This window comes from Anas acuta, chromosome 6 (assembly GCF_963932015.1).
Source record: "Anas acuta chromosome 6, bAnaAcu1.1, whole genome shotgun sequence".
NCBI classification, from domain to species: Eukaryota; Metazoa; Chordata; class Aves; order Anseriformes; family Anatidae; genus Anas; species Anas acuta.
In genome coordinates, this window is record NC_088984.1 from 16,083,054 (window position 1) to 16,109,050 (window position 25,997).

The 25,997-nt window shown below is 49.9% G+C and overlaps 1 protein-coding gene across 2 annotated transcripts in view; it reads right to left on the reverse strand.

The window, feature by feature from the left end:
• The window catches only part of ITGB5 (integrin subunit beta 5), a 46,279-nt gene that overhangs the window by 10,190 nt on the left and 10,092 nt on the right, over positions 1 to 25,997 (reverse strand). For both annotated transcript variants that reach the window (XM_068687555.1, XM_068687558.1), the window contains exons 4-10: positions 22,932 to 23,181; positions 19,982 to 20,150; positions 15,651 to 15,812; positions 15,074 to 15,169; positions 14,286 to 14,375; positions 11,522 to 11,656; positions 9,173 to 9,602 (exon numbers count right to left, since the gene is read on the reverse strand). In XM_068687555.1, coding sequence (XP_068543656.1) covers positions 9,173 to 9,602; positions 11,522 to 11,656; positions 14,286 to 14,375; positions 15,074 to 15,169; positions 15,651 to 15,812; positions 19,982 to 20,150; positions 22,932 to 23,181 — 1,332 coding nt within the window. The remainder of the gene's footprint in view (positions 1 to 9,172; positions 9,603 to 11,521; positions 11,657 to 14,285; positions 14,376 to 15,073; positions 15,170 to 15,650; positions 15,813 to 19,981; positions 20,151 to 22,931; positions 23,182 to 25,997) is intronic.

Genomic DNA, 25,997 nt, shown 5'->3' on the forward strand with positions numbered 1-25,997 from the left:
AATGACTAGTTAAAACAAACAAACAAACAAACAAACACACAAAAAAAAAAAAAAAGCTGGGTACTGAACTTACCAAGACAAATAAGTGATGGCAAGCAGCTTGCAGCCTCGCCATGCCATGCCTCCCACCAGCGTGCTGAGCCCTGCCCTCCATGCTCGATGTCCAGCCAGCCGTGACGCAGCAGCCACATATTGTTTGCATTCCCTCGGGGTGAAGGCACCAAAAATAGCTGCCTACAGAAGAGGGAGCGCTCAAAACTCACTGATGCGGGCCAGTGCTTGGGCAGTTTCAGTGTCTGCCCAGCCAACCCTTTGGTGCCCACGGCGGGCACAGGAGCGGAGCCGCTGGCACCGCATGGTGTGCGTGGGAGGGAGAAGGGCAGTGGAAGAAGCTCGGAGTGCTTGGAAAACTTTCCGCTTGGGAAAGGGCCCTGGTAAGATGCAGTGCCTGCTTAGGCAAATAAATCATCTGGCTTCCCACTCATCTCTTTCCATGACTCAAAGAAGCCACAGGCTGCAGCGCCCGCCCTGCACAAAACCACGGCACTGCGTGGGGATGGGACTGGGATCCCATCCGCCCGTCCTGCAGGGCTGGCAGGGAAAACAAGGGCTGGCAGGGGCATCCCGGCCTCTGTCCTTGTCCTAAAAGGTTACTATCTAAACACAGACGGCGAGGGCACAAGGTCTCTGTGTAACTGAAGCACAGCCACTGACGGGCTCCGTTTACGCCAGAACTCGCCCACGCTCGTGTATCCACAGCGCTGTACCGAAACGAGCACTAAAAGGCAAAATAATAATAGGAAAAGTGCTTTTCTATACATTAATTACACAAGACACCATGGACCTGTGCATCCTGCCAGTGCATTCATTTTAAAGGATATTTATATCTTGGAGCATATGGGTTTGGCCAAGAATTGACAAGGCTTTAAATAATCCTTAATTTCAATCCTAGCGCTGGCTGGGCTCACCAGTTCTGTCACTGAAAATAGCATCAGAGATGCAGACTAATGAAAGCAAAGACAAAGGAATAAATACATCTGAGCTGCTAATTCGCCCCTGGGTACCACAAGCCACAACCCATTACTGTCAGTATCCCACACATCGCAGCGCTACATTACAAAAAAAATCCTCCCTGCCATCCTCCCGCTTTCTCCCTCATTTGGGAACTTCTGGGTTAATCGAGAATGGGGCAGGGAAAACAGGGCTTTGGAAACTGCTGTCTCACGACGGCAGCTGAAAGTGATCCGGGGCAGAGCGGATTTCCTGCGGCAGCCCTGGCCAGCTTTTCCTCATTTTCCTTCTCTCCACCACAGAAGTGGAACTGAAATGCAATCATGAGATACGGCTCCTGACAGAGATCTAAAGTTGAGTTTCTTAAAATAAAACCACCGCTTTTTTTTTTTCCTTTCCTCTTTTTTTTTAACTTATTTATTTTTTGTTTAAGCAATCTCAGCACGCCGCAAACCTCTCAGCTTTTGCTTACACAAGTGCCTCGGCTGAGCCTGCCACACGTGGCCTTTTGGACGGAGACCCCGAGCTGGGAATTGGAGCTTTCGGGTCCTGCTGCCGACTCTGCTACCGCTGCAGGGAGCGATATGGGGCTGCCAGACCCTCCCAGAAAGAAGAGAAGGGAACTGGGATGGGTGTGCTGGTTCCCTTAGAGCTGTGTGTTGAAATAACACCCACTCAAATCAGGTACATCCATGGCTTCTTCACCCCTTACGGACCTCCTAGGTCCTTAAGGATTGAAATGGAAGGCACTGCAGAAATATTATTCCTAAAGGCAGATGGGAAGTGGGGAGGGGAGCCCTGTTTTTTCCCCCCTCCCGTGTTTCCCTCGAACCCTTTAACTCTAAAAGGGCTGGTGCCACTGCCTGCTTCCAGAGACCTCCACCCCTCGTTGCTGCAGGTCTCCACAGGCTCTCCCATGGGATGCGTTCTCTCCCCCACCACAATGTCCCTGCACTTGCCCCCAAAGGCTGACAAAAGCCAACTCTCCAGCACCATGGGAGCATCTAGGGAACTTCATCTGCTATCACGTAGTTGATGAGATCCACTCCTACAGTGTGCAGGTCCCCTCACTGCAGATGCCATGAGGTCCGTGATCAGGAGCTTCTTCCTACTTATGTGCTCCTTGGCCCAACCCTTCGCAGGCACAGCATGGCAGGCCAGCAGGGATGGACTTATCTCAAGCATGCACACAAAAAAAAACAAAACAACAACACCCAGCCCCTCAGATTCATTCCTAAAATATAACTTAGCTCCAAAACAAAGCTGCAGGATCCCAAATGCTTGAACTTTGGGGCCAAATGGTTCAAGTCATCCTTAAAATGAAAAGCAGGCTAATTCCCAACCTACCGTGGCACGAATGGGCTGAATGTCCTTTCAGCTGGACCTCATTATGAGGAGTGGTCTCCAGAGCAAAGAGACATTCTTTCTCTACAAAATCCAGTGCCGCGGGAGCCTTGCCCAGTTTTGTGTTTGGATGCAAACACATAATCTGGTGCAAGTTCACTGAAGGTCCATGGTTTTGGAATGGATTTCTCCCTTCCCAAAGAAGCTGGAAGAAGTCAGAATTTCATTCAAAATAAGACAAAGAACGATAGAGAGAGAGAGAAAGAAAGAGAGAAAGAGAGAGAAAGAAAGAGAGAAAGAGAGAGAAAGAAAGAGAGAAAGAGAGAGAAAGAGAGAAAGACAAAGAAAAAGAACCTGCAGCTTACACTGCACTGCACTTTCAGGTCTTATATTTGATTTTCTAAACCAAACAGAGCAAAATTCAGGGGCTGTCCATGCATGCCAACAAGAAATGCAGAGACCCAGAATTTCACTCACCTGCTTGTTTTAGGCCTTCATTTGCCTCTAAACCCAAAATACAGCATTCATCTCCCGAAGTTTATTTCTGTTAATTACTGTAATCAGAAAGGCCAAATGCAAACATCAAACGAGCTGGCCATAAAAGCAGAGCGCTGAAGCGAGACCATCCCAGCACATTGTCTCTCTCTGGGGAGCAAATGCGTGACACAGTTTGTGTTCAGAGTCTGTATTGTTGTTTTTTTTTTATTTTGGAGCTTCCTAACCCCAAGACATGAGGTTATGGGCCATGGGGGCGGCTGTGCCTGCACACGGGATTTGGGTAGGTGCGTGTGCCATCAGATGTCACCTCTCGCTGCTGCTTTAAGAGCAGACCCCCAGCCAGAGCTCTGGCTCCTGCAAAGATGTACAAGCGTCACCACTTTATTCTTTAATTCTGCCATGGCATTGAACGCCTCATTAGCATGCATTAATGGTTGCAAAATGCCCGCTCAAAGGGCAAGGAGAAACAGCAGTGAAAAGCAGCCGGAAAAGCAGCGCTCTGTGCGGTCAGGTCCTCGAGGCAATCGCTGCCAGATTTTGGGAGGGCTGCACGAGTCTTTCACAGCGCTGAGGGCCAGGACAGGGGGAAAGGAGGGGTAAGAAAAGATGGCACCTCCCTCTTGTGCAAAGAAAGGGACCTCTGGCAAAGCAGCGCTCAGTCCATTTGGGAAGGACTTTAGCCCTTTCTAATTGCCTGGCAGTACAGGGCTGGGCATCCCTGCTGTCACTGCAGAAGATGCCCGAGGGCTGGATGTCCATGAGTAGGATGTGCACTGTGGGCTTTCTATAGCAACTAAGCAGGGCCCCTGTGCATCCCTGCGGCTCCTCATCCTCTCCAGGCTGTGTAATGAGCAGGGAGCATCTCGGTGACATTCCCCACTACAGGCTGAGAGGTTTGGAGAGCTGCTCTCAGACCTCAAGCATCTGGAGCCGCTTCCCCAGGGCCAAGCACGGCCAGACATGACCTTTTGGGATGACACTGTGGGATGCAGCTGGGGCTGACCCCGGGTGGCGGCAGCGACTCCTCCACAGCCACTTCCTGCACTTTCTGTAGGCAATAAAAGCCAAGGTGAATGGAAACACAGCAAGGAGAAACGGGCTTTTAGGGAGCTCGAGGAAATTGTGCAGCCTCAGTAACTCTTGACCACATCTTCAAAGAGAGATGGATGCTACAGCAGTGCCATCTCCTTGTTCCTTGCACTGGCCACAACATCCCCTGTCCTCTCCAGGCAGAAGACCTCAAACTGCCTGAAGCCAGGTCTGCTGGCTGGTAAGGAGCGATGGGCACACAGTGCTCATCTTTGCCAGGGTGGGGAGGATTCAAAGAGAGAAGGAAGAGAGACACAGTCCTATGACACTAAATACAAAAGGAGTTTTCGGTTCGTAGGATTTTACTGGGTTCAGCTCACCCCAAGCTGCAGCCTCATTGGCACAAGCAGAAGGTGCCTGGCACTGTGAGGCCGCACCACAGTGTCCCGAGCTGAGACCACCTCCTCCATCACCAAAATAGGCTCAAAAACAGTTGTTGGAGTGTGTACTCCCCCCCGGCTCACCCCAGCCTGGGGCAGGAGCTGAAATGATGCTGAGGCAGCAGTGTGCATTGCTGCTGCAGCAGCCCCCATGCAAACACTATTTTTAACTTCCACTTCTTGTAGTGCTCTTTTGTCTCTCCCCTTCGTGTCCTGCTTTTCCTGGCAGTGACGTGCATCTGCATTCAGATTCTGCATTTTTTTTTTTTACACAAACAAAAAAATTTTTTTAAATCCCCCGAATCAAAATCCCCAGAATAGCAAAAATTGACACGACAGAATAGAAAACATTGCAAATGTGGTTTAGGCTCTGTTCCCTGTATGGATGCCTCTTTCTTCCACAGGCCGCCCTCTTCCCTTCTGGTCTGTACAACATCCGCTTTGTAGGGACACCCCCAGTGCCACTGCAGGATGTCTGAAGATGCAGGCACACGCCAGTTCCCTTTCCCTCCCAAACCACACTCGACCGTCACCTCTACCTCTGACATTACCCAATACTGCCCACATCTTCCTTAATAAAACACAGCAGCTTCTTTGGACCTCCATCTGAGTCCTCCCTGGCACACCAGAGCCCAGGTCTAGGCACTACCACAGGGCAGACAGATGATGCCTTCAAAGGAAAGTGAGGAAAAAAGTCTGTTTCCATAAGAAGTGTCCCAGTCCATCGTCATCTGTGCAGTAACAGGCTGCAGTAGGACTCACAGGGTGGAGACACTGGCAGTACCATCAAACCTGAGCACTGCCCTCAAAACACAGGGTTATTGTGCTTTGGGTCTCTCTTGCACGCCCAGAAACTCCAGCGCCAGCACTGGGAGGCCCCTTGCCGTGAGACCTGCTGAACCCTGATACGGTGCCTGGGACCAGGAACTCCAGAAACAGATTGCAGAAGCAGGAGTGTGATTTCTAATTTGTGGTTGTGTTAAACTAAACTCTTATGTCACTGGGTACCAGTAAGGGCTAAAACCTCACAGAAACCAAGAAAGGGAAGCATTCAGAAATAACTACCGAGTCCACGAAGGACTTGCACATCCTCAGCAGTTTTGAAGTGGTTTCCATAGGGCAGCTGGAGTTGCACTGCACGCTGGCTTGTCTGTGTAGACAGAGTCTTTGTGAAATAAACCACGGGTTTTCAATGAGTTGCCCTTTCCTAAATCCCATTTCAAAAGTGTTTTTGGCACTTGCATGTGTTTGCAAATCTGACACCTGATGCTGACGCTAGCTGTTGTGCCGCAGGGAGCACTGCACAGGCAGGCGAGGCCGGATCCTGTCTCCTCTGGTGTGTGGGGCTGTCTTTGCACTTCAGCCAGCTGCTCACAACCTTCAGCTGCCATCACAACGTGGTACACGCTGTTTATTTACCCCATGGTAATTTACTCCACAGTAGCACTTCGAGGCTGCGATCCTACTGCCCAGTCACAACACGTGTAACCAAGCTAAGACTGAAGAGCTCACAAATGGTACCCACGTGGGAAGCCAGGGTACGAGCAATGGTGCTCGAGAGGACATTTCTCTAGAGACACCAAAGCAAAGAAGATGCTGTACTACCCTCCCCCAGCAACAGAGGGGTCTGAGCGCTGAAGCTAATGAAGCGTGGCCTCCAGTGAACCAGTCTCTCTTCATTAGAGGCAAACGTGTGATGCTCTCACCAGGGCCTCCCCTCCTTCTTACTACCTCATTTTATGGAACCTTTAGGAATGCAATTAGCACCGAGATGTTTCCTCCTTTGTCAAATATTCTGGAAGGCAGCCAAGGGGTCCAAAAGTCACTGGGACGTGCAGCGATCCACAAATTCCTGAGCCTGGGCTCCAGGCAGGGAGGCAGGCTGAAAGCAGGACTCTGCCTCTCCATGGCAGCCATCCAAACCATCGAGCAGAGGCCGGAGCACCGCGCTGAAGCTCCCAGCGTGACGTACAGCTACGTGCAGCGTTCAGAAACTCTTCTGTCCTCTCCTTCAGAAAGGCTGAATCCACCCAGGCAAATTCTTCCAGAGACAAGCTTGAGGTGAAGCATTCAGGGGTTTGCAAAAGGACTCCCTATTTTGTAAAAATGCCTGCTGCAATGAGTTACCCGTTCAGTTCTCAAGGGAAGAAGTGTGGAGGGGCTGGGGAACAGAGCACGCCTGCGAGCCGTCCCGTGCAGCCCTCCCTGAAGCTGGATGATGGTTTGGAACAGCTATTCTGGGGCTGCTAACTGCCTGGGGAGCAACAGCACACACAGCACATCCTTACTAAGAAGTGGCACTTACTAACAGTTGGATACAACTTCAATCAACATTTACAACATCCTATAAACCACTTCACTCCCCACCCCATCTCACCTTAAGGTACAGAAGGCATCTTATACCTCGCATTAACAGAGCACAGCCCCCCTATGGACACAGCCATCCCTGCAGGAGAGCTGAAGTTCCTCCACATCCCCTTCTAACCCACTTCAAAACTGTTTTTGCCTCTCCTTGAGGTTATCTTCTGCCCAAAATCTGCTTCTCTACTTCACGCAGGCCACAAAAGGACAGGATCTGTACTCAGCCTCGTCCGCAGTCCTCTCATCTCTCCAGCACTGACAAAATGAGGTGCCAGTATTCATAAACAGACCCAGGAATGAAAACACTTTTGCTGGCCAAAGGGCTGAGCACTGACAGACGAGAAGCTTGGAGTTCATTTCAGACTGTTCCGACTCTTTCAAACCCTCCGTGCCTTCAGCCGCTTGCTTTAGTAGGAGCAACCATATTAACAGCATAACACGGAGGAGCAGGGGAAGACCCAACCCTCCAAAAAGAGGAAAGTGTCTCAGAGCGTAGGGACACTTGGGCTTTTCTGAGGCAACAAGTGTTTTGGGAAGGCAGAGCACAGGCCTGCTTGCCTGGCTAGTGTGACGCCTGCCAGCAGTAGGGAATCCTGGCAGCAGGGCAGGCAGGATCTGCTCCTTCACTGCTCCCAGCAACCTGCCCTGTGCCACTGGAGCCTCAGGAGAAAGCTATTTCCTAAAACCCAGTGGGTCTGCCCTCGCTGTGGGACCAGCCTGCAGGAGCTGTGCCCAGAAGGAGACAGAAGGGGGCACGGTGTCATTGCTCCCCCCTGTAGGAACAAAAGCAGCAAACAGAAAATTGTCCCCATGCCACCACCCTGGGGGAAGCTCCTGCAGCCACCACACTACTCAAGCTTTCTGGCTGTCAAGCGTCCACATGTGCGGGTGGACTGAAATAGTCTTTTCCAGTAAGACCACACTGGAGAAAGCAAGCTGTTTTGAGAGGACACCTGGGGGACTTACAGAGACAGCTGATAGATAGGGGCAGCTTTGGGCACACCCCACACTGCTTTGGGCAGCCCTACTGTGCAAGCTCAGGCACTTTTGGTGGGCTGCAGAAGCCCCAAACCCCTTGGGCTGAATAAAACACGTCTGAATGTCATGTCATTGGCACTGTGCTTGCTACTGCTCAGATATAGCATTGTAATGGCTGGAATTTAAAAGAAAAAAAGCCAACAAAAAACAATAGAAATACCAGGAGGCATACCAAGAACAACCCCACCAGTCCATGCAGCCTTGCTGGACACCATCCCACCCTTGGAGCAACGAGGAGGGTGCTTGGCCTCAGCCTACTCCTTGTTTTCTTTCAGAGCTATAAAAAGGACTTTTAAATGACTTTAAAAATCTTGCACATCCCAAACCAGCTATGCTGTTCTTCCCACCGCCAGAAGCTCTCCACAAAGCCAGAAGAAAGCAGATGCAGTAGAGGACACATAACTTGTTTTCCTGTGGTCCAGCAGAGCTCTGGCTCTCCTGACGGCATGGAAATTGGGGCAAAGGGGTGTCCTTGCCTCACTGTACCAACCTGCTACACTAGGATCTTCCAACCTCTCCTTAGCTCTCCTGCCCCGCTTGCTAGTAAATATATTCCTCTTGGTGGGATGATGCTACCAGAGCAGGATGGTCATATGGAAAAACCCCAGGCAATACAGTTCTCAGTTAAGGTGCTGCTTCCAATTGTCCCTACCTACCTAACAACTTGACAGTCTCAAACAGCCAGAAATGTACAGCCCAACCCAAGGGTGGCCCACTATTTACTGTCCATCTCAGAAAACTTTAGGGGAAGACACTGTGGGGAAAAAAATCTTCGACTTCCCCAGAAAACAGTGAAAAATAGCTGTTTTTCCAAGCTTCCTTTAACAACCATAAAGCCAACACAAACCTGCATGGTGTTCTGGATATTTGGTCTGAGATTTTCAGCTGGGGAAGTATTTCACTTGCTTGAAAACAGGCAAGTTTTGAAGAGTAACATTTTGCTGAGCTCCAAGTGAAGGAATTGCATCCAAGGGCTAATCCAGGCAATATGTGCAAGGTAAATTATGTGACCTCAGGCTGACAAGGAATTAAAGCCATTTTAGCAAACACCACTAAATAACTCCTCTGCCTTTGCTTAAGCAGAACGGACCGGCTGCATCTTGAGTGATGAATGACTGTTTTCCCAGTAGAAAAAATAAATAAATCTGTATGTAAGGTATCTTTTGGAATCTCCAGCAAAGATTTTCTCTAATGAGTAACAGACTGAAACACAACCTTTCCTTTCACTTGCACTGTACCATCAGATTGCTTTAAAAAAAAGATGGTTTGTGTCTATGCAGGCAAGGATGGTTCATGTGGAGAAATCCAACCTAAGAAGTCACCATGAAACTTGGGAGAATTCAAGCCTGTGATGTTTTACTCATTCCTAGGGCTGCACTTCAGCCTGCAAGAACCACATATGGCTTTCCGGCCCAAGCAACACAGAGGGCATGGGATGGGACAGCACCTACCTGAGCAGAGGACTCCCTTGTACCTGGCGCAGGAGAAGTCGTCGCACTCGCAGAAGGGCCCATAGATGTTCCCGAACTCGCTCTCGTAGCAGACGCACTGGTTGCAGCTGCACTCCCCACGCCCGCTGCACAGGGGCTTGCCCTCCACCTCACGGCACAGCCCTTGGTGCGTTTCCCCGCCAGTCCCCTCCTCACACTCGCAGCGGGCCCCCAGGTAGCCGGCGTCACACTCGCAGAGCCCACAGGCATAAGTCCCATTGCCACTGCACTTGCCGCTGGCCGGCTCGGCACGGCCTGTGCACCCACAGAGGCAGTTGTAGGTCACGGCCACCTCCAGCGTGTCTCTGAAGCCGGCCGGTTTGATGGTGAAGACATGGGAGGTGTCCTCGGCCGGGCAGCTGCGGGCCTCCACAGACACCTCGAAGGAGACCTGGGAGGAAGGGTAAGGGGGGAGTTAGAGCATGGCTCGAAACTGCCTCCTAAGGGATGGCCGAGCTTCACTCCTCCATGTGGAAGAACCACCCCAAATCCATGTTTCATGTGGGCACCTGCAGCTCAGCACCCGGACAGCCCGCACCGGGGGTTTTGGCATCCTTCAGGCCCCTTTGGTTTCCCACAGGCAACCCGGTGACCCAAATGGGACAAAAAGAGGCACAAAGCAGGTGTTTCATACCCACAAACTCCACAATGGGGGGAAAAAAGCACCAACAGGGAAGTGCTGGTGCTGTCTGAGGAGAGCCTTGGCCCCGTAGCCTTTTCCTGCCAAACCCACAGCTCATGCGGGCAACCCCAGCCCTAAGCAAAATGCTTGTTATTCTCTGGATGGCTCATTTTAAAAGACACCACAAGCAGCAGAGTGAAGTTTTAATACTTATTACGGTCACCTATTAGTGGTAATTTTCTCCATCATGGACCGCTGGTTTCTGTGAGGCAGGAAGGAGCCTGTTTATCCCATGAAATAACTAGGGTGAATGTCTAGCAAATAGCCAGGTTTTCGTGACATCAAAAAGAAAACATTTTCTTGAAACCAAGTACTAGCACAGAGCCAGTATAGCACAAGGACCCAAGATGCCCACAAAGTCAAGGATTTAGTGCATTTTGTGGGAATCCTGACCTGCCTCACTCACAAAGCCCCAATTAGGGAACACGCTCAAATTGCAGAGGAGATCAGAAGGCAAGCCCAGGGACTGGCGCAACCCTGCTTCCTTCCTGGTACCTGTGCCACCAGGACCAAACCACAGCAGGTCATGGCCCAGTGCCAGTTTTGGGAAAGATTTCTCAGCAGTTTGCAGCAGACAGTTCTTGACCCCATGGATGCAATGGGGCCTGAAGCTGCTGAGCAGGAGGGGACACAGGGACACACTGCAGAAGCTCAGTGAGCTCCGTGCTCATGCCAAAGCCCAGATTAACTCTGCTGCCTCGGGAGCCCTGGCTTTGCTGGGGACACCAGGAGGGCACGTGCCTATGGTGGCACAGCTCCAAGGACTGCAATCCACCGACCTGAAATCCAGTCAAGTCAGCTAAAATTGCTGAGGTCACCTTCCTTTTTAACACTTTCCATGGCCCTTATTAGGAGGGATAAAAATTCAGCTACTGTTTGTTCTTTCAAACTATTTTTATACGCCTCTGAGTGCTTAGCACTCTGGTATGTTTTTAAAGACTTTATTCTCAAATAAGGAAATTGTCTTGCTAATGAGCACACGTGTATCCTCACAAACAGCAAAGGCCAGGAAAATGGGACGGGATTCCCAGCCAGACTGAGTGACACCAGATTACAATGTGCCTTCCTGCCTTGCCCAGCAGTCCTGATACATCTGCAAGAGGCTGGTTTTTAATTTAGATTAAAGCAGGAGAGGAGAATAACGCGGCCCTTGCTGGTGGGAAGGGGCTGTGCTGTCCCAGAGGCTCAGCACCCACCGGCAGTGGGGACCGTGCCCTCTGGCATGTCCTCCTGTGCCATTCGTCACCACCACTGAGAACTTCCCTCCCTTCTCACTTCCACATCAACCATGTTGCAACATCTCTCTAAACCACCTAAAAAAAGAAATGCTGAGAGAGCATAACATGAATATCTGGGATTAAAGACAAGCCCTTTCTTGACCATTGCACTCTGCTGCGTGATGAAGACTTTTTGACTGTAGGTGCTGGAAGCAAGACACCTGCATTCCCTCCTTCTGGACCACCAGGGGACCTTGGATTGATCTGTGCCATGCAGAGCCACTTCTGGCAGAGCTGCTTTCAGTGGGTTTCTGTATAAACGTGACATGGCTTTGAGGCTAGCAGAGGAAGATGGACGCTGCGGAGCATTACAACAGCCTGTCCAAGGGATGTGCAGAGAGGCAGACTCACCGTATCTCCTATCTTGAGATCCCCGCACTTCCTGAGCCCAGGGTAGGACAAACCATCCTGGCATGTGGCAGTGAAGCTCAAGGCAATGTCCTCGGGGCTGTCCCAGACAGTCAGTTCTACTTTCGATCGAATACTCTGGAAACACAATGGAAAAGAAAGCTGTCAGGTTACCACAGGTGGAACTTTTTCTTTTGCAGAATGCTCTGCTTTAGTCTCTTCTCCTGTTGTTTTCAGAGCTAGGACACCTGTGCACTGATATAAAAAATACCTGGAATTGGACTGAAGAATCTGGCAATGGTTTAGGCAGCCTAGGAGGGTCATGATGACCACCATATCGGAAAGATATACATACACAAGAAAAAAAAAAAAGAAGGAAATATTCTCGATCACAGGTGGACCATATGCTTCGTCTCAGAGCTGAAGGTCAGAAGCTGATGTGCACATCTGCACCTCATCCGTATCAAAGACTGCTGGATGAATACAAAGCCCAGTTCTCCGCTGGCATCCATCCTGTGATGCTTTTCATACTGCATAAAGGCAGCATAAAATTTCTCTGAGACTGAACCTGCAACTCTGTCCTACTTTCTTGATTTGACATGACTTGTCGGAAAAATGTATTTTCCCTCTTAAGATAAAATACCAGACAAAAAGTACCCTTTCGGATATGTCAGTAACAAACACCAGGTTTTCCACAGGAAAAATGAAAAAATCTCTGTGAAACATTTCAAAGTAAAAAGCGGTTTTCATCACTGAGGTTTTGGTATCCTCCTATTCCCTTTTGTTCTGCTTCTCATCTCTCCATCCTGCTACACAACCCAGACTTTTAAAGTCAAAACAAAACAAAGGGAAAAGTCTGTTTATAAGTATTAATGTGAAATGAGGTTGTTTTGTTTAATTCTTCCAATGGCTGGAACTGCTTTTTTTGTGAGTGGTGTCCAAAAAAGACAGAGGCTTTCAAAATGGAGATTTTTGTATAACCACATTCATTTTCCAAAGCTAGCTCGTGACTCCATCCCTCTGCCCCTTGTCTCTCCCCTCACTGAAGTGGCCAGATAAAGGAGAAGTGCTAATTTAAACCTCTCACCAGTCAGTGTGTTAGCAAAGCCGGGGTCCATGTGCTAGCCAAGAGTTACCGCTTTTGGAAAAGGACAGGAAATACATGACTTTTGACCAGTGTGTCATAACACTGAACATAGTGCATGTGCATCTGCTGCTCTGCCCCAAATTATCACGGCACAACACACCATCACACAGACGTGCTCTCTTCTTCCTGCCCTGAGCCAAACTCACCAGCCTCCTGCAGCCTAAAAGGGCGATTAATTACCATGATGGAAAGATGCTGGCTTATCCCTTCGTCAAGCCCAAGTCTGTTAGAAGGACCATGGAAGCTGCAGAGGTGCACAAGGCGGTAACACATTTCACTGACCACACTGCTCACAGTTTTCCAGAGCAGGCAGGACACCAAGCCTGACCTCACCTGGGTCATTCTTATGTTCTCACACAGGCACCAAGATTTCTTATTAGCCTGAGAGGGTAATGCCATTAGCCTAATTGTAATGCCATTATTATTAGCCACTTTGCACCGTCACGCAGCAGTACCTCCTCACAGCACTGCTGTCACTATCAGAGGGATTTTGCTGCTGTGCTGTTTGGTGGCCTCAAGCCTGCTACACCTTCAGGGATGAGCAGATGACCCTGGGGAGACCTAGAGGAAAGACTTGGCCCTGAGATAGAGCAACTCCTCCATCTGAAATAAAGCTGTCATAGTACAGAGAAAATTCAAAGGATGGAGCTCTTCAGAGTAAAAACAAAGGGATCCTGGACCCACAGCTGCTCCAGGGACGGCTGATGTGAAGGCCACCCGCCATGGGAAACCCATTGTGTTGTAACGAGAAACATGCCTGAGACCTGCTGGGGCTGGCTTTAGGAAAGCCGTTGTAAAAGAAGCATCCTGTTCACTCCCTTCGGGCCAAATCCAGCTGGGAGTCTGTGCCAAAACCCTGCCGGCACCATGCCAGCCGGGCAGCGGCACGGCCTACATGGTTCCCCGGAGCATCTCCACCTTGCAGGTGTGCTGAGATTCTAGGGAAGCAGGAAGGGTTTTTGTCAGGGTGGACAGAAAAGCCATCCTGTTTTCTTTTGTTTCATGCCCCCAGGACAGGAGAGCACTGACAGCAGGTACACTGCAGTGGTGTTGTCACACCTGGCAGGGAGGAAAAAGTGAGGCAGGAAATGAAGAGATGGGGGAGAGGGATCTCAGGAGCTACATAATGGCTCATGAGGCGTGAGGACCAACCCAAGGATGCAACCTGAGCTGGAGCTGCATCATATCCCTAGGAGGCCACTGGGCATTAAATCACAAAGAAATAATTGATTTTCTCTAGTGGCAGGGTGGTCTGTGAGAACTGCTTCAAACCAGGTTGAACTTATAGTGCTATCCTGCACGAGAGACATGGGGCCACACCTCTGCCGTGCTCCCACTCCACCTCAAGCAGCTCACGCAGGGAGAACCCACAAAGTGCTCCACAGCCACACCAGCAGGGCCTCGAGCAGCCATCAGCCCAAGCACCGGCGTCATCCCAAGCAGGGCGAGCTGTTCCCCTCCCTCCCCAGGGTGGGTGCAACCACGCCAGCAGTGACCCACTGCGGAGGGGACCCAGGCAGGGAGACAGCCAAGCCTGGGTGGAGCACTCGAGGCAGAGCCGAGCTAGCTCAGCTCTTGGCGCTTCCCACCCCAGCAGCTGTGATGTTAAAAGGCACTTACGTTGTAGGCCTTGACTATCAGCTCGATGATATTCTTGGAGTCCTTGTGCAAAATCTCCACAGTGGTCCCAGGAATCAAGGCGGTGAAGTTCTTGAAAAGACAAGGAGCAGGAAAAAAAACGTGCTGCGACATGCCACAAAAGCCAAGCTTCCCCAGGAGCGGGCGGGGAGGATGAGCTCAGCCCCCAGCCCCGCGGGGCAGCAGCAGAACTGCCACCGCCTCGCTGCTCGCTTGGCTTTGCTGGCTCAGCTCAGAAGCATCCAGAGCTTCCCGAAAGCCTGACCCCCTCCCTGAACCCCTTCATCCTCACGGGTTTGTTCCACACTCCTGAAGAGGGGTGACCCCCGCGGGGCAGCCCCAGGGAAGCCCCCCCTGCCACTGGGGATGGCAAGGGAGCTCAAACCGGGGCTGTGGTGCTGGGCTCCGTGATGGAAAAACACAGCTGGGCAGCAGCCCTGCGCTGCATTAGGTAATGGGATTGAGTCACAGCAGAATGGGTTGAACAGGTTTCTGCTCCCTCGTCTGCTGCACGGCTGGCAGCCCTCCTAAAGTCAAGATTAGGCTAGGGTCTATTTTAGGTATGCACACGCTCACTGACATATAGGTCTGTTTGCTCTAAGCAGCTTTAGTGCTTTTCTCTGAATGACCGTGCTCGGGGTGCTTGCAGGGAGAGGGGATGGCTGCACCGAGCCGCTGTGCCCTGAAGGGCTGCCCCCATCATGGCCCTGCTGGAGGGGAGATGCTCTCAAGGGGCATCGAAAGCCCTGCCCAGCCCAGGCAGCACTTACCTTGTACAGGACGTAATGACTTTTTGTAACAGCGAAAATCAGGTGGATGTTGTTTTCAGCCAGTTTCTCCCCAAGAAGCGCCAGGGAAGGATAATCCTAGGGGCAAAAGAAATAAATAAAAATCCAAACTGATGGGTAGCCCAGAAACAAAGGTTCATTTCACTGTTCTCCTCCCAACAGCAAGATTTGTTACAGAAATGTGGTGTTTCACTGCAGCACGAAGTCCCTGATGTACCACTACAACTGAAACAGCAGAAACATTCCGGCAATTCTGTCTCCCCTTAAATATTTCTGCTGCACCTATCACTACAAAACATCATGACCTACAGCAACACCTGAAATGGTGAATTGTTTTCTCTTCTCTTTCTATTTTGCCATCAGCCAGTGTATATGTGTAATAACCTGGCTGCAACCTCCGGGAACGCAAGATGAGACCATTATCTAGAACTGCACTAAGCATTAAAAAGAATTAAAAAAAAAAAAAAAAGCAGGGTGGCTGGTGCCCAGAGCAGCAAGGGGCCTGCTGACACCCCAAGGTCTCCAGAAACTGCCCCCTGCAGCCCCTGTCCCCTCTCACCAGCTGGCTGGAGGCGCTGTACTCGTTGGCCTCGTTCAGGTGGCACTGACCATCGTGTGGCTGCACCAGCCCCCCCAGCTTCCCATCCAGGGCAATGTGGGGCACATCATCTGTTGTGAAGACCAGCAGGTGAGATGCTTCCTTCCGCCAGCCGATCTTCTCCTGGGGGGAACAAAACCCATCAGAGAGACAGCCCCCCGGCAGGCTGTGCACCCATCCATCCATCAGAGCCCCTGTTATCACCAACTAGAAGAGCACCACACATCTGTGCACCCATCCCTGGCGAGGAAACAAGCTGCTGGGGCCCTTCTGGCACTCCCCAGCATCGCCTTCCAACGCACTTACTTAAAAAGGCATGAGGAGGTACAGCGACTGTCCACCAGACCTTCTCTGCCCCGATCCAAGAATAAGAATTTCAGCTGCTTTTACGGCCAAAGGAGACCTGCCAAATTCCTCCATGCGCATTTAATCTGACCTTGTTTCCCCAGCTTTGTGGTATGGCCATGCTGCTGCGCGCAGCATGAGGCAGCAACGAGAGCTGCAGCATCCTTGGTGAGTGCTTTCTTTACAGCCCGCTCAGAAAAGGATTCCTGAGCTGCAACACTTGAAGCAAGGTCCCTGCCTGTGCAACAGACTTTGCTACCACCTTTGCATGGACAGATCTGTAGGGCTTTTGTGAGGAGAGATGTAAGAGTTAGAGAATAATTACCCGCAGATACTCAGGGCACAGAGCCAGCAGCATCCAGAAGCAACCCACACATCAATATACCCACCTCCTCCATATTTCACTGCTCAGCTTACTTAGCAAAATCTGAAAGCTACCTTGTTCTACATTAATTAATATGTCAGCCAACAAACTACTGCAGTCTGTTTGCAGGCACTTCCTATGGACACCACTGGTGGGGTCACGGCAAGCAGGCAGAGCATGCAGAAGGATGGTAATCATGATTGCCACCACAATTTTCGCTTGCAGATGTGAGTCAGAGCCCAAAGTCTGCTGATCTTTCCAATAAATACAAATCGTACTCCGGGACAACTATTCCAGACTTTATTTCTTTTTCTTCCCTAATGCAAAAAGTATTTTTTTTTGTTAATGGCATTTTAAAGAGCCATGCAATTCAAGTATGGCCACAGGAAGAAATCTTTGGCAACACACATCTGTCCTGCACCAGCACTTTACCGCCCGGGTCATTACACTACGAGGACTGTTGTGGTCTGGGAAGCAGGAGCCATTCAACTGAAGTGACCCCACTGGATAAAGGACAAGGCTCTTAGTGCCAAAATGTGGTTTCTTACAAACTGAACCCAAAAGTGATTATGACTGACGATGCAAAAAGCAGCTCTTGGTCTACCCGGCCACCAGACAGTTGCCCACCCAGCGGTCCATCCAACTCACTTTTCTTTGGGTATCCAAAGTTGGTTTCTATTAAGGATTGAGATGATAACTTGAGTTCCACTCACTTAGAAATGTGCTATGCACAAAGAAAACAAGCTCAACAGTTACAAGGTCACTTAGGGAACGACGCTTCTGCTTATCTGCCTGCTAGCACCACCTTCACATCAAAGGCTGAGCATCCTTTCAGGCAAACTCTCCCCTATTCTTGTACTTAAGCCAAACACACAGAAACGCTGAAAAAAATCAGGGCAGGACACCTCAGCTGGGGCACCTGACCCAGTGCCAAAACTGCCTGGCAGGCTGGGCACTGCACTTTGAGCCAACACAGTGAACACCAAAGTGCTGCAACAATGGCATGGCTGCTAGAGACCACCAGGGAAAAATCCCTCATTTTTCTTGGGGAAAAATCACCCCAAGAGGGCAACGTGCAACACCACACACCGAGCAGCCACAGCACTTCACACCGCCTCTGCCAGCAGCTTCCACCACCGATCACACAGCACTCTGCTCTGCCTAAAACAAATAACCAAAGGGGTTTTAATTTATTTTTACTGGACAGAGTTTTGAACAGACATCTGCATTGACACCGGCCTCGTTTTTGATCCCCGTGGGATAGAAAGAATTTTAAACCAAGGTGGGACCTGACCCAAGGCAGAGTGAAGGGGAAAGATGTGTCTCCACAGGGCTGGCATGGACGGATCCTGCCCCCAATCCCACGACCAAATGGAGCTGCCCCCTTTCCCCAGACAACCACCTCTTTGCTCCCAACAGCCTGCCACCAGGGTTAAAACCACCACAGCTGGCTCACCCTTCAAATCCTATCAAAAAGGCTGCAAAAATTCCTATCAGCATTTCCAAGCCTGAAGTAAGTATCTAAATTTATGCTTTGGCCTCTGAATAAAAAGAGCTCAATTGCCAAGGCATTGACTGCCAGGAGATCCCCCTGGACTCATCCATATGCATAAAACTCCACTCATTTCTTAGGTGCAGGCCTTCTTGGAAGAAAGAAACTGACACGTGCATGACAAGAAAGCCTTGGAGGTTAAAAGCCAAAGCATCCATTCTCCAAAGCCTCCTTAGCCCTGCACAGCTCTGAAAGGCACCTCAGTGTCTCCCAGATGTCTTGGCCATCTCCATGCACCAGTGTCTAGCAAACACTCACCAAAAGTATTTCAAAAGGCACAGTTTTATAAAACAGACTTATCTCCTCGCTGCAGTTTAGTGTGTGTGACCCAAAACTTAAACACACCACCAAGCCATACGATGTTTGCACTTACAGAATGGCAGAAGACCAGAATACTGCAAATGGAAAATATAATTACAGAAAGTTGATTAATATTCCTGGCTAACCATTTTCGCATCAGTATAAAGGCTTATTGTCTCTGGCTCTCTCATTGCCTCCAGAATAACACTTACCATATCTTCATCTTTCAGAGAGGAGCCAAACGCTGGGCCTGGTTATTAGCCTGTATTAGCTGTACAAACTCTCCCCACTCCTGGGTTTAAAACCCGGGCCAAAAAAATGACTTGAACGTTACAGAGCTCTTAGGACAGCTCATGCAGAAGAAATGCCTGATATGAACTGCAGCACAAAACCACCTAGTCAGCAGATGAGGTATGGTTTCTCCTACCTCTCCACGTGAAGGGGAGGAGAATAGGCATTTGGACACCGTGGCTTGGAAACAGCCAGGTTCCTCCATCGGCTCTCCTGGGATGTCCCCCGTGACACCACAAAGTGCTGCTGACCACAACATATTTCACTGCCAACGTGTGGCCACAGGTGGAGCTGGGGCATCTCTCGGCTGCTGCAAGGGAAAGGAAGCTCCTGCTTGGGCTGCAGGGCTTAGGGGGTGTTTCTACACCATAAGGAAATGCTATCCTATTTCTGCAATAAGAAAAATGTGCTGGAGAGAACCGTGAAGAACCACACGATGGACGGCACAACAGAGTCACCACCGTGAGAAGTCTCTGCTGTGACCATCAGTGCCACCCGGCAGGGACACGAAGAGCTCTGTGCCTGGAGGAGGCCTGGGAGCAGTGCTGTCGTGGTGCCAGCGACAGCATCTGTGCCAGGCTGGGAGCAGAAAGACGGCTGCTCGGAGGCGCCAGATCCAGCAGGGCAGGCTCAGTCCTGCCGGGAGCATGAAGTGTGCATGAAGCCAGCCCGCAAGAAGGAAATTCTGCTTTACCACTTAACCTGGTTGCGCAAACCTGCATCAACCACTCCTGCAGGTGATGCTTATCTCCTGGCTCCCAAAATCTAGACCTATGATTAAACGAGACCTACCAACAGGACTGCACAAGGCTGGAGCACACAGAAACCAAACCGTATGTCAAAGGTAAAAAAGCCGGCACTGGAGAGCAGAGCAGCCCAGCCACACCGTGCAGGGGAGCAGCATTGCATTTTCATCCCCAGCTCACAAAGGGACATGGAGCAACCCACCTACTTGCTCCGTAACAGTTCTGAGCAATTCTCTCCCAAACCTCATGGTGAGGAGAGCGACGGCACAGCAAACCCAGACAGCCACTGCAGGGAGAGGGCTTGTCCCTTGTGGGAGGGTGACAGGGGAGGAAATGCATTCCTCCTTGCTGTGGTGGGAGAAAGAGCACAAAGAGGACCCTAAGCTGGAGAGCAACCCCCGCTGCACAAGCCCTCAGCACCTGGAGGTGCTGCCACCTGAATCTCCGTTTGCAAAAGGTTCATTTTACGCCTTCAAACTGGAGAAGGTATTAAATGGTTTCTTTGCCTGTTCACGCACAAAAGCACATAAAAACAATAGCTTCTTTTCAAGGCATTCTTGTTGGTTTCTGCAAAAAGAAATTAGTGGTTCCTTCCAAGAAACCATACACCAGTCTCACCAGAGTTCAAAAACACAGCTGAAGAGCTCCTCCTGTTCTGCTTTGTGTTAAAACCCCAGCAACCAGCGTGACTCACCTTGCACACTGCAGCTTGCAAAATCGCATCGAAGCCGCCCTCCGGAGCATCCCTGTTCCGGGACACCTTCTGCTTCTGAACTTCTTCGTTAAAACGGTCGACTTTATCCGTCAGAGACAAGAGGTGGCGGAAGCCGAAGGACGGGACGCAGCTTGGGAATAGCTTGTAGCTGCAAGAAGAGCAGAGGGGAGCGGTTAGTTAGCACGAACCCTAGCAGGAGCCAGGAGCTGCAGGAGGCAGCAGCTCGAACAGGTTGGTATCCAAACCTTTGTCCAGAGGGTTGAAATGCTTTCATGAGGTTTTGTGTTCTGGATGCTTTGATTTCTGGCCAGTTATCTACAAACAGTAGAGTCTGCCTTTCTGTCCCACCCCACCCAGAAGGTGCTTTGAGCAGCTGAAGTTTCCAGAGACCTCATCCAGACCAAAAGCTTCTCTCCACAGAAGGTTTGAGCAGAGACACCAGCACTGGACACTGGACCTGGCTGCCTGGGCCCAAAGGCACAGGGAGGAGGATGGGGATGCCTGGACCAGAGGCAAAAACCACCCACCGGAGCTTTTTCCAGATGCAAACAGGTCACTGGACAAGGACTGCTTTGACACTAGAAGTATCCGAAAACAAAACAAAACCTCTCAGCCCATCTCACTGCCAAATCAGCAAGCCACCTGGCAGCAGTGACAGCCCGCATGCAGCGCTGCGAGGGGGAGGCAGATGGTGACAGGAAGGGAGCACCCGCCGGGAGGGCTGCCTTTGGCAATCACACCTAAGTGGCTTCCCAAGACCAGCCTTGCTTAATGTAACCCACAGACAGAAAAGCAATCAGCTGGGTAAAACCGAAAGGCCATAAGGACAGCCTGATCACAAGGGCAGAAGGCGAGGTGACAGCTCTGGACTGCCGTGGCGAAAGCAGCTCCAGGTGATTCACAGAATCACAGAGTGGTTTGGGTTGGCAGCAACATTAAAGCCCATCCTGTTCCAAGCCCCTTGCCATGAGCATGGACACATCCCACCACCAGACCAGGGTGCCCAAAGCCCCATCCAGCCTGGCCTTGAACACTTCCAGGGATGGGGTACCCACAGCTTGTGAACATCACCAACAGCCCCATCCTCTCCTCTGCCAGCACTGCCTCCCCCTTCTGCATGTCTTACCCCATCTCACTCCACAAAAAGCCTGTCACTTCAATTAAATTGCACGTAAGCCAAAGTTCCTGAGAAGATTTTGTAGCCTGAAGCAAAACCCCATCCCCCCAACACGAGTGGCTGATGGAGACGAGGATGATGGAGATGACTGAGTGCATCCCTGAGGCCAAATTTCAGAGGGAGAAGACCTGTGAAGAGCACAGACATGGTGCTGTGGTGGCAGAGAACAAGAGCAGCCACATGCTTTTGTGGGAAGCAAGAGCATGTCCATGGGGTGGGAACAGCTCACGCAGAGCCACTCCTCCGTGCCCAGCCGTGCTTTTCAGCCAGGTGGTTTCCATTACAGCAGCATCCCAAAGTTAGGCACACAGGGGACAGAGAATGGAAAATACTGTGTAACGTGAATTCTCGGAGCAAGAAGTGTTTGAAGAAAAAGGGACAGACGTAAGTATTCCTCCACCGGCCAGGGCTTTCATCTGGGCACTGAAAAACTTTATGTGCTCCACACTTGGAAACTGAATCTATTCCAGCAGAACGAGCTCTGTATTTCCCTCTGACTTACCTAACTTCATCACACTATAAACACATGCAAGGCCACCAAAGGGAAAGGAGTTCCAGTTTTGTGGCTAGGCTTCATGGCCAAAGCACAAGCTTTTAGCACTAAAGTCACCATCCATTTGACTTTCCTCTTTGGGAAGAACTGATGAAAAAGAATACGGGTAATTTTGTCTGGTCAATGGTCAACGTGTGATGAGATGCCAAGTGTTTGGTCAATGCCAAAAGATGGCAAGAAACTTCATAGCTGATGACAGCTCTCTTTAATCTGCCTCTCATATGGCAAACTTAGAGCATGCATGCTCGCAGAGTTTGGCAACTGTCTGTGATGTGACTTTACAATTTAAGTATCCATGAATGGCTCCAACAAAAGGGCTTACCATACTGCCTTTACCCAACTAACCAGCAGCCCCAGCAGCCCAAAGAGGGATGAGAGGGATGAGGTGAAGGGGCAGGACAGGGAACACAAAGGTAAGATTCATTTATTGCTGTATCCACCCTCTTTTGCCAACATCCCAGCCCATCTGAGCCTGGACACCCTCCACTTCAGCCCATTTGATTCTGACACAATCCCTAATACAATGGACTTGATCCCAAATTACGTCTGTTAAAAGGCAAACAAAAAGACACTAGCAAAGACACTAATAAGAAAAAAAAAAGAAAAAGAGGAAGGCTCTGATAACATTGCACAGCAAATCGCATCATTTGTGTCTTTTGCAACTGCCAGTTTGCTTTCCTCCCACAGCAATAAAGATGAAGAAAAGTGCCTGAAATTTTTACAACACTTTACAAGTACTCATTAATCAGTCCCACAGGCCCTTCCAGATCTCACTTCCCTCAAACACTTCTGTTGGGAAAGACTCACACCGCCTTGGTTTCCTTATCTGTAAAATGGAGAAGAGCTTAATTGATCTACCCAAGGCCAAACTATGACTCAGAACTAGGATCAGAAAGCAGGAATTTCTGGCTCTTGCTTCTTTTCCTTAGAGCCTGTAAAAATGCTTGCAATGTCTGCATCCTCTTCAGGTACTTAAAAATAGCATTAGGCTCCTGGTACAATAGTTTCATGTGTCTAGATGTAGGGATCCTTCAACAGCCACTGCAAAATTGGCAACTGCCTTATTTTGAATGGCCCTGGAGCATCGTGCATTCCCAAAAGCTGAGGCATAAATGGGGTTCACTATCTAAAGCCAGAACTGCAAGAAAAGACCCTGCAACCACCGTCTGTGCAGACTCTGGAGAACACCTACCACTTACCCAATGCAGGGATTGTTTTGGTATCTTGGTGCCGTGTAGGAGAAAGGAGAAATGTTTTTGTCCACGAAAGAGCCAAACCCCAGGCGGAAATTGCTAGTGAGCTTTCGCATCTCTTCAGCCAGCTTGGTCCCCAGATTGCGAATATTGTCTAGGTCGTCGTTCATGGACAGGGAGAGGTCCATCAGGTAGTAGAGGTCCACAGGATAGTCCTCCACTTGCCGGACCTGAACTCGGAAGGAGGTCTGGTCACCTGCACACATACAAGAGTTGAGAGCGGTGAAAAGCGCTGCCAGAGAACCCCTAGCACACACAAAATCCAGACCTTTTGTTTTTTTCCCATGCAGAGCAGACAGATCTCTTGGAAAAGAAGAGGGCAAGGGGAACAAGCCTGTTCAAATCCGATCCTCAGGAGACTAACAGAAAAGCAGGACATGCTTTGGGGTTTTAAGCTATGTATTGTACCAGCTGGCAAGATAAAAACACTTAGCTATCAAGTGCATGTCTCCATTTAGCTTTGGAGATATGAGAAAGGGTCTTTCCATCTCAGCTGAGAGAATGTCCACAGATACACACATGAAAATGTTGCTGTCCCAAACTGGTCAGAACCCATGGGCATTTTCCTAGAAAACTGGAAAGAAAAGTAAGCAGAGTGAACCTCAAGTGGGATGCGTCATGGAAGAGGGATCCTTCACGCTCTTGTTTGGGTACATCCTCGAATGAAACCAGACCAGTCACATAAGCCCTGCATAAGAGAGAAAGGAGGTGGAGCAGGAGAAGGAAGTGGGTCAGGAGAAAACAGCCGGTGTGAGATGAATGCAAGATGTTCTCCGAGCTGTGCAGAGAAGTCAAGTCAAAGCAGACACAGAAGAAACACCTTTCAGAAGGAAATTTCTCCAGAAAAAAAGTCTTGCCACCATCACCCCGGAGAAAGTAGGGCAAAAGGGAAGTGAACTGGAAAAAGAAGGTTGTTGCAATCACATGGGGAAGTACCAAAACAGAGATGAAGCTTTCTGAAGTGATGAACACAAGGGAAGGAGCTGACAGGATGGAGTCAGGCTGTGGACATGTGAAAAAGAGCTGAGGAAAGCTTTTCCCCTGACCTTCTCCAACTGCTTCCCTTTTGCAAAGCTGCCCTCAGCTGAAATGCTCTCCAAGAGGGTGTCCAGGAGCAGAGGCCATGCTGGCAGAAAGCCACATGTTGAAAACGGGTGAACTGGCATCAAAACAAACTCATGTTCACGCCAGGCAGACCTCAGTGGAGCCAGAAGGGACATGGCAAACGTTTGCCTTACACTTTGCCAATAGCTGAGAGAGGGGCCAAAATGAGACCCCCAGATGCAAGCACTCGAGCCATGGGAAATCCCACACCTCCAGCTGCCACCTCAGCCTCTTTTCCAGCTCGATGGCTCCTCCGGGACTCAGGCCACCTCCAGACCAAAGCTCCCCCTCCTTCCCACCTCTCCCAGCCTTTCCTGGCCACGGCTGAACTTTGGGCACCGGCAGGTTCTGCAAAAATCTCTTTGCTCCCTCCCTCTTCCCCAGAAATCAAATGCACATTTTTTATTATCGTGAAAACATTTCCCTAAAAGTTTTATTGTTCTCCTCATTGTTCGCAGCGGCACAGCTGCTCCCACTTACTCCCAGCCCACGAGCAGGCAGCAGCAGCATCCCCAAAACACCGCGCCGGAGAAACGAGGCAGGAGGGGCTCTGCAGCCCCGTGCAGAGCTGGAATATCCCAGTCCTGCAAGCCCCATGCCACCCTCAACTCCAGGATCTTCTTCGCAGCCCCTCTTACTCCCACCCAGCTATCTCAGCTCTTCTCTCTCTCTCTTCTCTTTATCTCTCTCCTTCAATTCAGTGCTGCAAGGCAGTCTTTAACTCCAGGAAAATCCACTCCTATGCCTATTTCTTTTTAATTCCTACATATTTTTCACCACTGTAATACTCAGCCCTTTGAGAAAAAGAGGACGTGTCCTTTGCACATGCTGCCTCAGACACTACAGTTTCCAAACTACCCTTCTTCCAGAGCAGGCCCTAAGATGGGAATTGCTGTGCTGGAAAGAGCACTTGGGATGCTCTAATGAACCTTCTCTTAACAGTTATGAATTTATTAGTCCATGAAAAGGCACCAAAAATAACAGGATTCCAGGCCTGGTTCTCTTTTCATTCCTAACTGTACAAATCGATTATCTCACAGAAAATATTGCTAATGTATGCAGATGTCAGTACAAAAGCATTTATTATTCTCTGTGCACGGTATTACTCTCATAGTTTAGGGATAATCCAGCCCTCTCACTCCCCGCATACCATCACCGCCATCCTCTCCTTAGAGCTTTTACTGAGAAGTTTTTAAGTCAAAACTGAATACAGAAATGCTTCTTGGATACAGTCACACAGAGGCAGTAAAAACAAATGGAAAAGCTGCTTTCAGCTAATTTAAGAATGCAAACTTGACAATCATGATTACCCACGAAAACCTCTTGCTTCTGCTTGCTGAGGCTCCAGGCTTAATGGACAGCACAACATGAACCTATTCATTGTTTTAAATTCCTTTTACACTATTCATGTTTTTCATAACTAGGATGCTCTGCCTTATAGCTGGACCCAAGGTTAAAAGGCAATGCTATAAAAACTAAATGCTTGATCTGAAAGCTGCCCCAGAAAGACATCAGTTTAAGGCCTTTGGGAATTATCTCTGAGCACAGAGATTTGGGGATATGTCCTCAGCCACAGGATGCTTAGATCAAACTGCCTGGGTGGGACCAGCAAACAATTGACAATTTGCCCTCTTCTGCTTCTGCTTAGCAGTCTGAGAATAGAAGAGCACAATCACCACGACTGCTGTGGGAGCTCAGCCTTGAAATTCTACACTCTGCAAGCAAAAAAAAAGATTCCTGATGGAACACAAAATTGGCATTGTGCACAAAATTAAATCAACATTGTCTCCTTTTTGTCTTGGGTCCACAGGCTGCAACACTCAGGACCTGTTCTCAAGCTCAAGAGTTAATGGATAATTTAAACTGGGGATGCTAATCCAAGGGTGTGGGAAGTCATCAGACCTGAGT